Raw genomic sequence first — 15,375 nt, 5'->3', positions numbered from 1 at the left:
AAGACTAACATCACCTGCACTCTCCAAATATAACCATTGGCATTGGCCCCATCAAAACCAAGTTAATTTTACTCCAACGTCTCCGCGATTCTCGCACCACACCATCATGTACTTCTTACCTCTTTTTCGATTTTACAGCCTTTTCGACCAGGTTAATATACAGTATTTGGTTTTATTCAAATCGAATATACTTCATTATCTACATGGAATTAATAATGTTAACAAGACTATAATATGGAGTATATTTTCTTTTTTTTTTCCTTTTTTTTTTTCTTACATTTAAGTTTTTATTTATTTTTCTGTGTGTTTAAAGAAAGTTACAAAATATACTGATGTAAACGGATTTGATACAACATTTAATTGGCATACACTTCTATACTTTATTAGTAGTTAGTGTTTAAAAACACAAATCACAATTCTATACTAAGCCACATGGCATCATAATCATTCATATGCTACATGTCACTTCTCTTAATCTTTTCTTTATATAATTAAAAAAAAAATTAAAATAAATAAGTGTAGTAATGTTCAAGTCTTTATGCATTCCAAAATTTGCAAATTTAAGTAAAAAAATAAAGTGTTTCATTTCTAACATAATAAATTAAAGTTAAATTAATTAGTGCACATTACATAAACAATAAAATAGTCTTTTCATCTCCCGTGCAAACTTAAAATTTAAACCAATATGTCATTTTATACCCCACAATATCCATGTATATATACCTAACTAATTCCAAAACAATATCGACGCCTATAATTAACACAAATGTGCAATATATTTCAAGAAAAATAACCTAAATAACGACCCGTGCATCGAATGGGGCAAAAGAGTAGTTTATATTGAATAGTGGATTATATAGAAGTTAGTCTTTAATTAGAATTCATATTGATATTGATAACGTCTAATATGTGTTTATTTTTCCAATGGGATTGGAAAAATAGATAATCAAGAATAGTGAAGGCATGAAGGACGAATTGTCCATGGGAGATGTATTTAGAGTTATAATACTGTATTTGATTGATAAACGAGTTTATGACGTCCTAGGTTATTAGATTACAAAGACAACAGGTGTTAATTTATCCATATAAATACATTGTTAAATCTTAAAAAAAAAAAAAAAAAGAACCTACATGCAAGACAACATAGTTTAGTGAAATGAAATGAAACTCTTATATTATAATTAAGGGAAGCATCATGTAAAGATTAAAATGTAACATCCTAATAATGAAACTATTTACTAATTTAACAACAATACGAATTATATATGGTTAAGTGTTTTCAACCAGGGCCAATAGTATGGATAACATGAATTTAAACCTAATAAGTTGGACCGATAGGCTTGAAGTTTTAGATGTTGATACTTGTTTTAATTCTCAAATGCAAAATCAATCTACCACTCTCCATAGCTAATATACACGTACTTGCTCCACTTCAAAATACCAGTAGCAATTTGACTTTTATACGTATATAGCTACATTCTCTTACTAATATAAAATATGTATAAATCAAAAGTTAATGATTAATAATTTTAATATGAAATGGAGGATGTATAAAGCAATATAATAGAAATATCAAACAAGTACTACTTGGGGTTAGTTCAATTCACTTTATATCGTATTTTGTTTGAATCGAGTAAGTCGAATCCATTTCAAGTCTATTGTCAAATTATGATGAATTTATGTCAAAATAGCAAGGTTAATACAAGAATCAAGACAACTCTATCAAAGTATCAAGTCTTGAGACATGTTTGCTGGGCCTTCAATAATCAATGAATCCCTAAACCCTAAAATATGGATAGCAAAATTACTGTTCAAACGCGGGTACTGTAGCTTAGGAACAGTTACTTCCTTTCCACGAAATTACATTGCTGCCCTTAAAGTGAGTTGTAGTCTTACCCTTCGTCCCTTCCCTTTCCTTTTCCTGGTTATAGGGTTTTGACTGTTTTGATATTTGAAGGCTATTACCATTCATGGATACACTCAGTCTGGGGATCTTGCTGGGTTTCAGAGATTGCTTAAAGAAAACCCTTCTCTTCTCAATGAACGTAATCCTGTGATATGTTCTTATTCTCTTTTGTCATTTGTGAAATGGGGTACTATCTCCGTTTCAAATTATTTGCAACATTTGTCATAAATGGATACTACAGATTATTTGCAACAAATGTTTTTTTTTTTTTACTTCTCATTTCTTTCTATCTCTCTCTGGTCTTTCGTGTCTACAGTTTTCTTCACATTGTTATGTATGTAGTCTCTGTTTCCTGTTGAATCATCTCATAGTAGCTTATACCTGTTATCCCTTTGCGTCCTTGGTGTCTGCTTAAGTGTACAAACAGGCAATATCTAGCGTTTATGATCATGTGTAGTTCATGTCGCAGCATAGGATTATCTTCCTCTGCAAAAATTGTACTTTATGTGATTAGTCTGAGTTTCTTGGTAGTAATAAGAAGTATTTTAAGATGATTTATTACTCTCTGCATTAATTTTATTGGTTAGTTCCAGTGTGTGTACATGTGGGCTTCAAACAATATCCGAGGATTATGAGCTTTCTGCTTTTTGTAGGATTTTTGCTACTTTGTATTTTGATTGAGCACAATCAATGCTCACGGGGCATTAAAATAAACATTTTGTTCTGAATGTGTTTTTTTCTTCCTAAAATTAGGTGGGGAATTGGAAGGATGAGTTTGGCTTCATGTTAGCTGACATTTTGAAGCAAAATAAAGTAAATAATTCAGACATGAGATTTGATCCCGGGGAAAGGACAGCTAATTCTGATAGGTTTGTAGCTGATTATGAGAATGATTATATTTCCTATTGTTGGTTTGCTTTGTTAAAGTTCAGAGCAAAAGAGGAGGAGATCGAGGAGGGGCTCTTTAGCGAGTTCTAGCTCAAAGAATGCTAAAAACTCAAAGAGTTTAGGCTCTTTACTCTCTTATGGAGTGTGCTGCAGAACATCAACCTCAGAATGTGCAGCCTCACCGTTCAAAATGGGTTAAGTTCTATCTTTAAGAGTTCATTTTATGAAGAAAATCCTAAAGGTTTCATCTGCTCTGCTCAAGGAGCCCTTTGAAAACGCCAAGAGTTATGTCCTAGCAAATTGTTTGATAATAGCTCATTTTTATGGAGGGTGCCCCCATTACTCACTTTGAGAAACGTTTTTGTTTCTCACAGTGGCAGTTTCGTAAATAAAATGTACCACCGTGACTAAAGTGGTGAATAACAGAGATTTACTACTCCCTCCGTCCCATAATTACAGGCAAATAACTCTAAAAATTACAGTTTTTAAGGAGGATGGAAAAAGTAGAGGAATATTGTATGAAAAAGATAAAAAGTGAAGAATGTTGTATGGGAATAATAAAAAGTAGAGAATATTGTATGGAAAAGTTAAAAAGTAAGTAATGATTTTTTGGATAGGTGTGTATTTTGTATGAAAAAAAGAAAAAGTAAGTAATGATTTTCTAGGTATGTGTGTAATTTGTATGAAAAAACTAAAAGGTAAGTAATGATTAGGTGTTATTTTTGGTAATAGGAGGAACATTTTGGGACACCCAAAATAGTATATTTGCCTGTAATTATGGGACGGAGGGAGTAATTTTTATGTATTCTGCAATATATTGAAGCACACCTCATGTCATAGCTCTCTAAATCTCGTTACATTCTTGTAGGCTCCTGCTTTGTTCACACATGTGATCATGGGATCGCCATCAACTTGGCATTTGGAATCCTTACTCATGTTGGTTAGTATAGTAGCAAGTAGCATCTTCTAAGACCTTAGTTTATATACTCCTATGAAGAATTAAGGGTGTATCTCTTTGTTCGAAGGATATGCAATAACTATCGATTGTCTTCGGTGATTTGGTTGAACTATATATCATTGAGTTCAATCCTCGCAAAAAATAGGTAATAACTTAATGCTCCCTAATGAAATGGAAGAAAGTTAATAGAAGTATATGTTAATAAAACAGAAAGAGTTGAGTAAAAGATCAACCTGAGCCCTAATGATGGCACTTTTCTTCTCTTGTTCAGCTTTCTCTACAACAAACTTACTCCTCTCGGCCTCTTGATGAGCAATCTGCTTAGCTTCAATTGATTCCATGAACTCTTTTCCGAAATTCAGGCTCGTAGTCGACACATCGTCAACCTCTATGCCCTCTCCATCAATAATTTCCATATCTCTCTACTAACATTTTGCACCAAAACAATTTTCATCACGATTACGATCATATATCCATTTTAACTATCCTAGGGACTAATAGATTTCTTCATTCGTGTAAAATTATCAGTTGTTAGGTTATTTAATTAACAACTAGATATCTAACTTGTTGACAAAATTGTAATTTTACTTTACTATAGGACCTACGTGTCCTATTGCCCCTTCATTTCACGGTTAGTTATCTAACGGCTAGATTGAAAACAATGTCTACATACAACTACTACAACATGTTAGAACAAGTTGCTTGGTTGGGTTTGGAAGACATTTTACCACTTCTTAAGTTGGGGATTGCCCACTTGGAACTTTACAAAAATCATTTGACATTAGATAAAAATCAAAATTTAACAATGAAAATATTGTTTAGATCATAAAATCAATTTAAAACCCACAAAATAAAAGAAAAATAAAACAAATCACAATGTTTTTTTTTGTTTAAGTTAAATCACAATAGATATGTATACTACAATGGTTCAAACTTACTTGGGTCAGCGTGAGTCTCACATAATTAGTTCCAACATGATTAGTGCTACCAACAGGATTAGAACTAGAAGAGTTAACCAAATACATAGATAAATTACACAATGTGGTTACTCCAATAACATCACAAAAGGGGTAGTTCTGAGCTTCCATCAAAATATCATTTCCCAAAGAACAAGTCCTAGCCCATCTAGCCATCTGGTCAGCTTTTGTACTATGCTCCCTTCCAATCTTAACAGCTCCAGCTCTACCTAACCGTCAGCTTCAGGATTTCCTTGTTTCAACACAGATAATTTTTTTTTTTCCTCCTTGGTTAGATGAAGGATCTTATTGGATTAAAGTCTTTTACAAGACAACCAATCTAAGTTATCGGGCTAACCAATTTGGAAGAGTGGGACTAAAGGTAAGGGAATCTTCTCTTCCAAATTGGCTTTAATGGGGTTGAACTATCTAATGTTTAGAAGATGCTCTCCTTTCTATTAGGCTAGGATGGACCTTGGTAACTCTATGATGATTATTATATGTAGGGTGTCCATTCGGGTTTCAGTTTGGATTTAGGCCAAATTTGATCCAATTCGAAATATAATTCGGTTTTCAATTTTCCAATCTGATCCGATCCAAATTTATCTCCCAATCCAATCCAAATTAAAATTCCGTTATTTGGATTCGATTCAAAAATCCAAATTAAAGTACGTTAATTTTTAACGCCTATTACGATTATAAAAATAAAGCCTTAATATTAATACAAGTCTTCAAAATCATGATTAAAATAAAACAGTTCAACATCAAGTCATTATACAAAGTCTCCCTAATTTATTTTATGTAGTAGTAAGTAATTGGGCTAAACTTTAAAAGCCCAATCATAAAATAAAGAAATCCATATTCATACAAGCTTAATTTTACAATTCGGTTATCGGTTTTATTTGGATCTAATTAGGGTCAATCCAATCCAATCCGAAAATTCGAATTTTAAAAAAATCTCAATCCTATCCGATCCAATTTAAAGTTTAGGTTCGATCCAAATCAATAATTCGGTTTGAATTGGATTGGATTTTGGTTTAATCCAAATAATGAACACCCCTAATTATATGACTTATGAGGAAAAAACAAGTTTCATCATGCTATTATTGTACTTAACAACTACTCATACAAACAACGATAAAAGGAGGTACATCAAAATTGTTAGAATTGGAATTTATTTTGAATCATTTGAGTTATATTATTATATATGATTATTATATGACTCATGAGGAAAAAACAAGTTTCATCACTATTATTGTATTTAACAACTACTCATATAAACAATGATAAAAGGAGGTCATCAAAATTGTTAGAATTGAAATTTTATTTTGAAATTATTTGAGTTGTTTAAAATTTGATTGAGTTGAAGATATGATAATAATACTGTAGTACGTAGATCTGTCACAATCATTAAATTATGAAGTTTAAAATATGCTAATAACTGAAATTATTTTAATTACTTGAATTTTGAAATTTTTTAGATTTGATGATTGGAACTTTAAAGCATATATTCATGTATATGTGAAATTAATTTTGTAAAACATAACATGTACATTCGTAAATTTGTTTAAGGAGTGTACATACATTAATCAATAAATTTTTTTTAATAACCCATCTAACTTTTATGTTTTTTCGCTGTTGTCAAAAAAATTGATCTTCTATGATAATGAAACACTGCCAATCGAGAATAAAACGTTAATTTTGCCAACACAACTAGCATCTACCACAACAATTACATATATATTCATGCAATCATCATCTACCACCACAATTAATTTTGCCAATCATATCCTTGTTCTCCATGCTTTGTCAAATTCAAATTTTTTTTTTTAAAAAATCAATCCATCAAATTCAACATCATCAACATGGCTTAAAATTGATGCAAGCTAAGATTGACAAAGATGCACCTAATAAAGCTATTAATCACAGAATTCTCTCAAGTTGTCACACCACATTATAGTATAAGATGTTGATATAACAATGAAGAATGAAGAATCACTCATTTCCAAGGCCCTTAAACGAACTACAAGGAAATAGGCCCTTTCAAGCCTTATGCCTCTAAAACAAAAGAATAATGTATATGGAAGATGAACACATGGAATCTTCTCTTCCATACCAGCCAAATATCTCACTGCAATCCACTTCTGTGGCTTTGGCTCATATCCAAAGGACCACAAAATAATATTATACCAAAAATAGTCCAAATACCTCATACAATGTCTAAAATACCCCTATATAATTAAATTGTTTGGTGGTGGAATTGAGCATTTTGTCCCACCCCAAAATTTCATAATCAGTTTGTCAATGAACACTAGTTAAAGTGTGTTGTTCGATTCACAGACAAATTCATGAAAAGTTTATTTTTCCAAAAAATGGACATATGTGTACTAATAAGTCTTGTGTAAGGTAGGTGTATATTAATTTTATTGTAAGACGGTTAGTTTGAGAGTAACTTTAACTATTTTTTTTTTGGTAACTTTAATCACTTAAAGAGTAACTTTTAATTGTCGTTGGTTTTAATTTAATTATAATGTGTAATTTCTTATAGATTCATGATTACATACTATAAAGGCTAATATGATTAATCTAATACATTATAAGTTTTTTATAAGATAAAATTTATTATTAGAAAAATAATAACTTTTGCAGTATAAAGGATAACTTTAAATACTTTTATGATAATCTTAACCCGTCTTACAATAAATTAACTTACACCAGCCTTTTTGGAGAATTTGTGTATGTGTACTTGTTTGGTTGACAATAATGTAAGAAGTGGGACATCTTAGGAAGTTCTACTTTCCACAAAATGCATGGAGGAATTATCTTACCTAATCCTAGGTATGAGAAGTTGAAATTCTTACATCTAATCAAACAATTATTGGTAATTATTCCAAGGAATTATAATTTCATGAACAGTGAGATTTCATGGATGTTTCTACTTGCTACATCCAACCAAACAGGCACTTTAACAAAAATTTTCCCTAGAGGCTAGAGCTTGCTAACAGTTTGTTATGTGGGATGTGTGAGTTGTGTTTGATTCATTATCAATGAATTAGCAGATCAATAACCCTATAGACTAACCTAACCTAACCTAACCTAAATGAAGACCATCACACATGTTTATGTATGTGAAAACAAGAAATTAGATGCATATGGTTAATGTTACAAAATTAACCTAAAAACATCAAAATTTGCTCAATATGCTGAAAAGTCACTTTTTAGCAATTTATAATTACTTACCCAAACTGCCAAACATTCCCAAATGTTTTTAAAGTTATTGTTTTTTAAGGTATAAAGAGAATTTATGTGACGTTCCGCTTATTCTAAGTACAAAATATTTGACTTGATTTCGCACAAGAATCTTATACTTTCAAATCTTTAACCATTAAACTATCAAAAGTCCAATTTTATTTATGTTTGGTCCTAAGTTTTAGATATCACCGTATATCAACCAATTAAGTAACATTCAAACAAGATTATAAGATCAAAATAATAGACTGGTAAATTAGAATTAATTGAAAATTTGTTAATCTATAAAGGCATAAAGCTTTGTTGGGTAGTTCATGCAATAATTTCTTTCTATCAGGGATAATTTAGTCAACTTCATTCTCCAAAACTGATAATCACCCTATCTTGTTATATAAACTCATTTATTCAAGCGGCAATTTCTGGCCTTTCTGTTGCAAAAAATTGCAAAATTCGCTATCTTTATTTCTTATTAATCTCTTACCTGTTTTTTGTCCTCTATTTGATCATCCAAAAAATTCTCTATCCTAAAAAAGCCTGAATAATTATAAAAATTAAGCATAATTTAATAATTTATGAGAGGTCAGCAATATTATTATAATAATAAAAATGCAATCTTTGGGTTTGAAAGTGTTCACTGATTTTGGGGTAGCAGCAAGAAAATCATGTAATTCAAAGAATACCAACTTAAATGGGTTATCGGATTATGAAATGGGTACCCGAAAAAGTTGGGGTTGTTCCACCATTGGAGGTAGAAATGGAGGATATTGTAGAATAGTGGCTTGTTCTTCTCAGACAAATGCTGGTGGAGAGAGTAGCCCGAGTTCAAGCCCGATTCCTGGCCCGGTTGAGGATCAAGGTCAGCCCGGTCTTCTTTCTCGGACTCAAACTTATGCCATGCTTAAGCAACAAATGGAGGTTGCAGCCAAGTCTGAGGTAAAACAATGGAATTATTTACTTTTTGATTGATATATTTATTGAGTTTTTTATTTTTATTTTTTTTATTTATTTATTATTTTATTGATTGATTGATTATGAGTTACTGGAGTTGGGTTTTTGTAGTTATTTGAATTTGGCTTTAATTTTGAATTTAGGGAAATATTGGCTTGTTTTTTGAGTTGTGAAATAATTAAGGTGATTGGTGGAACTTTGTTAGGTTTTATGGATGTAAATTGTGGAAACAAAAGGCAAACTTATGCTCCTTATTTTTGTTGTGTGATGCTACTTGGGTGATCAATGTTACTAACTATGTAGTGGATGGAAATGTTTAGGGAAATGTTATTATTCTGTATGGTATAATTTCGAGTTTTGATCACTTGTGTATATCGAAAAATGATTTTGTTCGGAGAGTATGGTTTTCTTGTATACTAATTATGTAGTGGATGGAAATTGTCTGGTATGTTGGTATTATAATTCAGAATGACCACCTTTGTTCCCATTCTCATTGATTGATTGTTGCTCATTGAACAACTAAAAGCTTAAGTGAAGCATGTCGAAAACAGTGTTTTTTAGATAGATACGAAGTACTTGACATGGTTGAAAATTATGACTTCCAAGTGTTTATATGTTTGGATCACTACAGGTAAAAGTATGTTATTGGTTCTAGATAACACTAATTAGCATAATGATTTGGATGTATAGTTTGTTGTGTCACTTTAATAGAAAGCCATTGCCAGACTTCATATATGCGTGCAGTTTTGAGTTTTATTTAACTTTAACATGTATGGAATTGGGTTTGAATGCTGCAACACTATTTTTGTCTAAGATTCATTTATGAATTTGAAAGTGTATTTTAGAAAATCGCTTAGGGCAGAGGGTTAGGTGAAAAAAAATAAAAAAATCATGCATTCCACTCTTTAACATTCTAACTATACAAATGAGTGGATGGCTTTCGCAGGAGTTGGCTCATTATTATTTTTACTTCATTACTAAGAGCAGTTCTCTGCTGTAGTTTTAACATTTGATTTCTGCTCGCTTTGCTTTCAGGATTATAAAGAAGCCGCGAGAATACGTGATTCATTAAGATTATTTGAAGATGAAGAGCCAGTTTTGCGGTTGAGGAGGCTTTTGAAAGATGCTATTGCGGAAGAGAGGTTCCAGGTGCTCCTCTTTTTTTTTCCTTTCCTTTCCATTCCTTCATTAAGACTTTTTTTGGCCGGGATGGGAATTTCCTGGAAAATTTTATCAGTTTACTGTGTGCATATCTAGAGTTATGAACTTGAAATGATCAATTAAATGGAACTGTTTACAAAAAATTCTGATATGATAGGGCACAAAGTACTCTCTTACGGCATTGAAACTTGATGCATGTGTGAGTTTGCCATATATTATACTCCGTAGTATCGTAGGTACATATATAGATGTGGCACATGAGTTGAACAGAAATATAGTTGATACCAATGGACAAGTATGCTTCTGTCAATGGAATTGTCATTATGATTCTCACTGCAAAACAAAATCTCAAGAAATAGGCAATTATTGGTATCTAATTTGATGAACTTAGGATTCTTGTGGTACCGAAAAGTGAAGAACCCGGGAGAACAAGGAATAGAGAGCTTCCCACCCCCACCCCTCTTCTCCGATTGACTCTTCTGAAAGAGTCTCAAAGCCAAGGGACTGAAGGGAGTAATATTTAAACAAGTAGGGTGGGTTACCTAGGTAAGAAAGACTGGGGCTGCTAGTTCTTTACTAAGAGGGAAGACGAAGGAGGATCTTAACACTTTGTTTGGATTGTAGGAAATGGAGGGAAAGGAAGGGAAGGGAAGGGAAATGGAGGGATGGATCTTTCTTTGGATAACAAATAAGGAAGGAAGGGAAATAGAGGGGAGAAATGGAGGAATTAAATTGCTAGAAATTGATCTCTCCAACAATGGGGAGATTTGGAAGGAAAACTCATCATTCTTCCCTCCCCTTCACCTCCTTCCCCTTCCCTCCCCTTCACCTCCTTCCTCTTCTTTTCCTTCCCCTTTCTTTATCCAAACACACTGTAAAAGATTGGTTCTTTGCCACACTATGAAGGGAGGATTTTACAAACTTATAAAGCCACTTTCACTCTTTATATTAGCACTTCACCAAACTTGACTTAGAATAAATTTTTAGGACCCACTGCTAAGTCCTGACGTTTGTTCTTGGTTGAGCAAGTTGATGTGCATGCCCAAACTGAGACTGCTAGATTTAAGATGCCAGAATAGAATATAGTTTATGTGATTCGGACAAGACATTGGTTTCTAAGATGCTCCTGTTGCTTTATTTCTCACTTCAGACTTTAGAACTTAAGCACTAAGCTCTTCAAGTTTACATTTTGTTCCAGATTGGAGCATGTTGCATACATGATCTGACATTCTACCTTAGTTTCAAATGTAAGGTTTTAGGAGTCTGTTGCCATTGGCATTTGCTATACTCCTGGTTACATGGACATCTCTTGAAAGAATGTAGTTTATTGTTTGGGAATTAATGATTCTGTACCCTTGTTTTGCTACTTTAAAATTGACTAGTTACATAAATAATTATTCACTGTCCACAGGATGCTTCAAGGTATAGGGATGAACTCAAGGAGCTCTCTCCACATTCTCTTTTGAAGTGTTCCAGTGATGCTACTACTTTGGTACGTATCTAGGCCTTTTATCTATGTATACTTTGTATCAATTTTGGTGTTATTCACTTGTGCGGTTGTGCTTGTGCCCCTGTTGTAACTTGAGCAAATGATAATTTAGTACTTACTTTTAATAATGCTTGCAGTTTCTGTTTTGCCGGTTTACTTTTGAATTTGGGAACTTTTAGTTTTAATTTCTGTAACATGATGTAGAACTAGAAAAGTGTGTAATCTTCTTTTACGTCCTCTAGTATGTGATCTTGGCTGGTGACTCATTCAGTTATTTCTATTTCTTTCCGGATTTGATGCCTATTCCCTGCCTTATTTCTTTGTTGGTGTGGCAGATTGTTGGGAATTTTCGTGATGCTCCCCTGAATATCAGGTGTAGGAAACTAGGAATACCAATATTTATTGTCCTACAGAAAACAGCTCACTTAAAAACTTAATATCTTCCATCTATTCCACCTCAATTAAGAGGTGGTTTATGTCCTAACTATGTCCTAACTCCTAAGTATCATTAGTTCTTTTCCTGTCATTCAACAATAATACCTTGATCCAAGTAATCCTGTCATTTTGTAAGAGGTAACTTTAAGTGTTACTGAAATCAAGATAGTAAGTTAATGTTAATTATGATTAGCATCTCTTATGGTGACTTAGATCGATGAAAATGAGCGAGGTGTGTCAGTGAAAAAATGAGCGAGGTGTGTCAGTGAAAAGACTAACAATACTTTGGGGTGTTTAAATCTTAGTTTTCTACACTTCAGAGTGTCTGTAAGAAGATAGCTCTACTTAGCATCTTCGTCCAATGTTCCTCCTTTCAATTGGAGGATAATCTGGAAAGCTAAAGTACTCAAAAGATTAAGTTCTTTGCTTGGAGGTGCATCAAGGATGCCATACCTGTGCGAATGAGGCTTGCTGCGCGAGGTATGGAGGTTGATCACATATGCCCGATGTGTGGTGAAGCGGAAGAAACCACTATGCACATGCTGCTACTTTGTCCTAAAGCAGCCTCGATTTGGAGACACTCAGTGCTTAGGCTAGACTCAATTGGTGAAGAGGATGGATGTTTTCGTAGTTGGTGTGCTAGCAAGAGTGAAAAGATTAAAGACCCCAACTGGTAGGATATTTTTTGGTGTCTTGCGTAGGGTGTGTGGCTGCAGCGAAATGCATGGGTTTTTGAGAAGAAATCGAAGCCTGAGTATGATATTATTCACAAGGCTGTGGGGCTTGTTGGCAAGTACGAAGAGGCGACGAAGGTGGCCTCCCCTGCAATGTTGAGTCAGTGCTTGGGTTCGGTGTCGAAAGCACCTCCTGCTGGGGTGTATAAGTTGAATTCTGATGCAAATTTCAGCATACAGCAGCAGCTTGGTGTAGGAGGCGTGTTAAGGGATGCTGAGGGGTCGGTTGTTGTGGCCTACTGCTCGAATTTTAAGGGTAGTTTTGAGGTGGATTTGGGTGAAGCTATTGCAATGCGGCAATGTCTTGTGATTGCTCTAGAAGCCGGCTTTAGTAGATTTGTGCTTGAAACTGATAATATCAAGCTCTTCCACCATATTCTTAGGCTGTCTAATCAATGTATTTCTTGCTCTTTCTCTTTTGTGAAACGAATGGGTAATAGTGTTGCCCATAGCTTAGCTAAGTTGAGTAGTTCTTTTAGTGAGTTTTGAGTTTGGTTAGAAGAGTATCCCCCAGAAGTTCATGGGGTGATTTGTAATGATCTTGAACTTTTGATGAGTTAATAAATGGCTAAGCTGTGTTTTGTGTCAAAAAAAAAAAGAAGATAGCTCTACTTGCGAGGTCTGCTTTCTTTTAAAAAATTTTCCTTAGGATGTGTTGGAAATTGAAGTATGAGGAAAAAGAGTTGAAATTTCTTTTTAACTGAATTGTTGATGTATGGAAAGTGGTGTATTCCGATAATCATTATTTTTGGTTATTTTTCTCGTCTGTTTGTCTGATCTTTGCTATTTTGAAAGGGGAATGCTCAGCTTCTGATATTGTTATGTGATATTTCCATGAGAAGAATCCTCATCTGTAAGTTCGGTTGCAAATGGATCACTTAGTTTAATGTCTATTTTGTTATATTACAGGGGATTCGTGTCCAAGTTAGGAGTGTCTACATCGAGGGACGTAGTCAACCTTCAAAAGGGCACTACTTTTTTGCTTATAGGATTAGAATAACTAACAATTCAGACCGTCCTGTACAATTATTGAGACGACATTGGATAATAACTGATGCCAATGAGAAAATTGAAAATGTCTGGTGAGTTGTCTCCTTTCACGTTTGAGAACTTCCCATCTATTCTGGTCTATTCTTGAACTTCTTTGTTCTTACAATGTCTTTCTTTGCCTTCCAGGGGTATAGGAGTCATTGGTGAGCAACCAGTTATACTTCCAAATACTGGCTTTGAATACTCTTCTGCATGCCCTTTAAGTACTTCTAATGGAAGAATGGTGAGATTCTGTTATTGCGATTCGACTCAAAGTCGTCAGTTATACATGTAGCATATCATTGAAATATTCTAAATTTAATTTTATTCTGCTGCATAAGGTTTGCATCTGAATTGCAATAGTATGCCTTGTATAATAAATCTGTAAAGAGTCTGGTCACCTTATTTTCTCCCCCAAACACTGGTGCTGAAATGCCCCTACACCCACCCCCCCCCCCAAAGTACTTTAAATTGCTCCCGAGGAACAGTGAAATACAGTTAAATTTTAGTGTGAGACGTATTTGAAACATCATTTCTTTTGTTAATGTCTTGCATTGAAACCAACATATGCTGGAAGGTTATTGTTAAAAGTATATTTCGTATAATTTATTAGAGGCACAAGACAATAATGCATGTTTATATTGAGAGTCATATTCCATTAGGAAATGTAATACGATTGTTATTTATTTACTTTGCAGGAGGGTGATTTTGAAATGATTCATATTGATAAAGTAGGATCAAGGACATTCAATGTAGCTATTGCTCCATTTTCGCTCTCCACACTTGGTGACGATAGTGATCCTTTCTGAACTGAGAGCTTCAAAAGTAAAGACTATCATTTATATGGATGTTACATATACTTCGTATAATTGAAGCCCTATGAAGTGATTATGTTTAGTTTGTTGCATTAGCCTTGCCATCAGAATGAGAAGCGAAGAGTATGTCCTCACAAGTGCTGAAAAGATGAAGCAGAAGATCCGACTTTTGGATGCACAATTATAGTCACAATGTCGTGTATGTGTTGAGTCGAAGGAAGTTTTACAGTTTATATTAGTAATATTGTCATCTCTTCCCTATTCTGCATACACCACTTCTCTCCAAAACTTTCCTTGTAAATTGTAATTACATAGAACTATAGAAGTGCTATTTAGATATGACTGTTTACAAATCACAAAAGTTAACCGATCATATCTCTGCCCTATCGTATGTAATATTACTATTGAATGCACTGTAATATAAATTTAAAAGGTTTGCAAAATGTAATCATTTATGAGTAATATTCGCGAAAATAATAAAAATAATAATAAGTTGATTGTGGGTGAATTTACCTTTGTCCATTCAAAATCTCAGACCGTTTGTTCAATTATTATGTAGAAAGGATTGTATTACAAATGAGGTTCAATTTTAAACATCACATTTCACTCTAAGACTAAAATCAACTAAACTAAACATCGTAAAAATCTAATTGTCATCCATCAACTCGCCAAGTGACAACTAAAGATTGTTACGAATTTAACTCTCACATAGTTTATGCCAACAATTGAGCCAAACAAATAGTATTCGACTACCCTTAATAATAATAATAATAATAATAATAATAATAAATAAGTCGTATATAAAAT

The 15,375-nt window shown here is 33.3% G+C and overlaps 1 protein-coding gene across 1 annotated transcript; it reads left to right on the top strand.

Annotated features, from left to right (window-relative positions):
• Positions 1-8,295: 8,295 nt before the first annotated feature.
• Positions 8,296-15,012, top strand: LOC110686627. Its single transcript, XM_021863224.1, has 6 exons — positions 8,296-8,890; positions 9,941-10,054; positions 11,478-11,558; positions 13,634-13,806; positions 13,901-13,997; positions 14,452-15,012. The coding sequence occupies exons 1-6, from the start codon at positions 8,564-8,566 to the stop codon at positions 14,560-14,562; spliced, it is 903 nt and encodes a 300-aa protein (XP_021718916.1). The 5' UTR covers positions 8,296-8,563; the 3' UTR covers positions 14,563-15,012.
• The last annotated feature ends 363 nt before the right edge of the window (positions 15,013-15,375 follow it).

Source organism: Chenopodium quinoa, unplaced genomic scaffold, assembly GCF_001683475.1.
Source record: "Chenopodium quinoa cultivar QQ74 unplaced genomic scaffold, ASM168347v1, whole genome shotgun sequence".
Classification (NCBI taxonomy): domain Eukaryota; kingdom Viridiplantae; phylum Streptophyta; class Magnoliopsida; order Caryophyllales; family Amaranthaceae; genus Chenopodium; species Chenopodium quinoa.
Note: the sequence above shows the minus strand (reverse complement) of the source record. Positions and strands in the feature narration are given on the sequence as shown.

What these genes read in the sequence shown, in the direction of transcription:
- LOC110686627 (XM_021863224.1), top strand. Translation starts at nt 8,564, where the DNA reads ATGCAATCTTTGGGTTTGAAAGTGTTCACTGATTTTGGGGTAGCAGCA. An exon ending in AGGTTGCAGCCAAGTCTGAG is followed by an intron (nt 8,891 to 9,940) that starts GTAAAACAATGG and finishes CTTTGCTTTCAG; the next exon opens with GATTATAAAGAAGCCGCGAG. An exon ending in TTGCGGAAGAGAGGTTCCAG is followed by an intron (nt 10,055 to 11,477) that starts GTGCTCCTCTTT and finishes CACTGTCCACAG; the next exon opens with GATGCTTCAAGGTATAGGGA.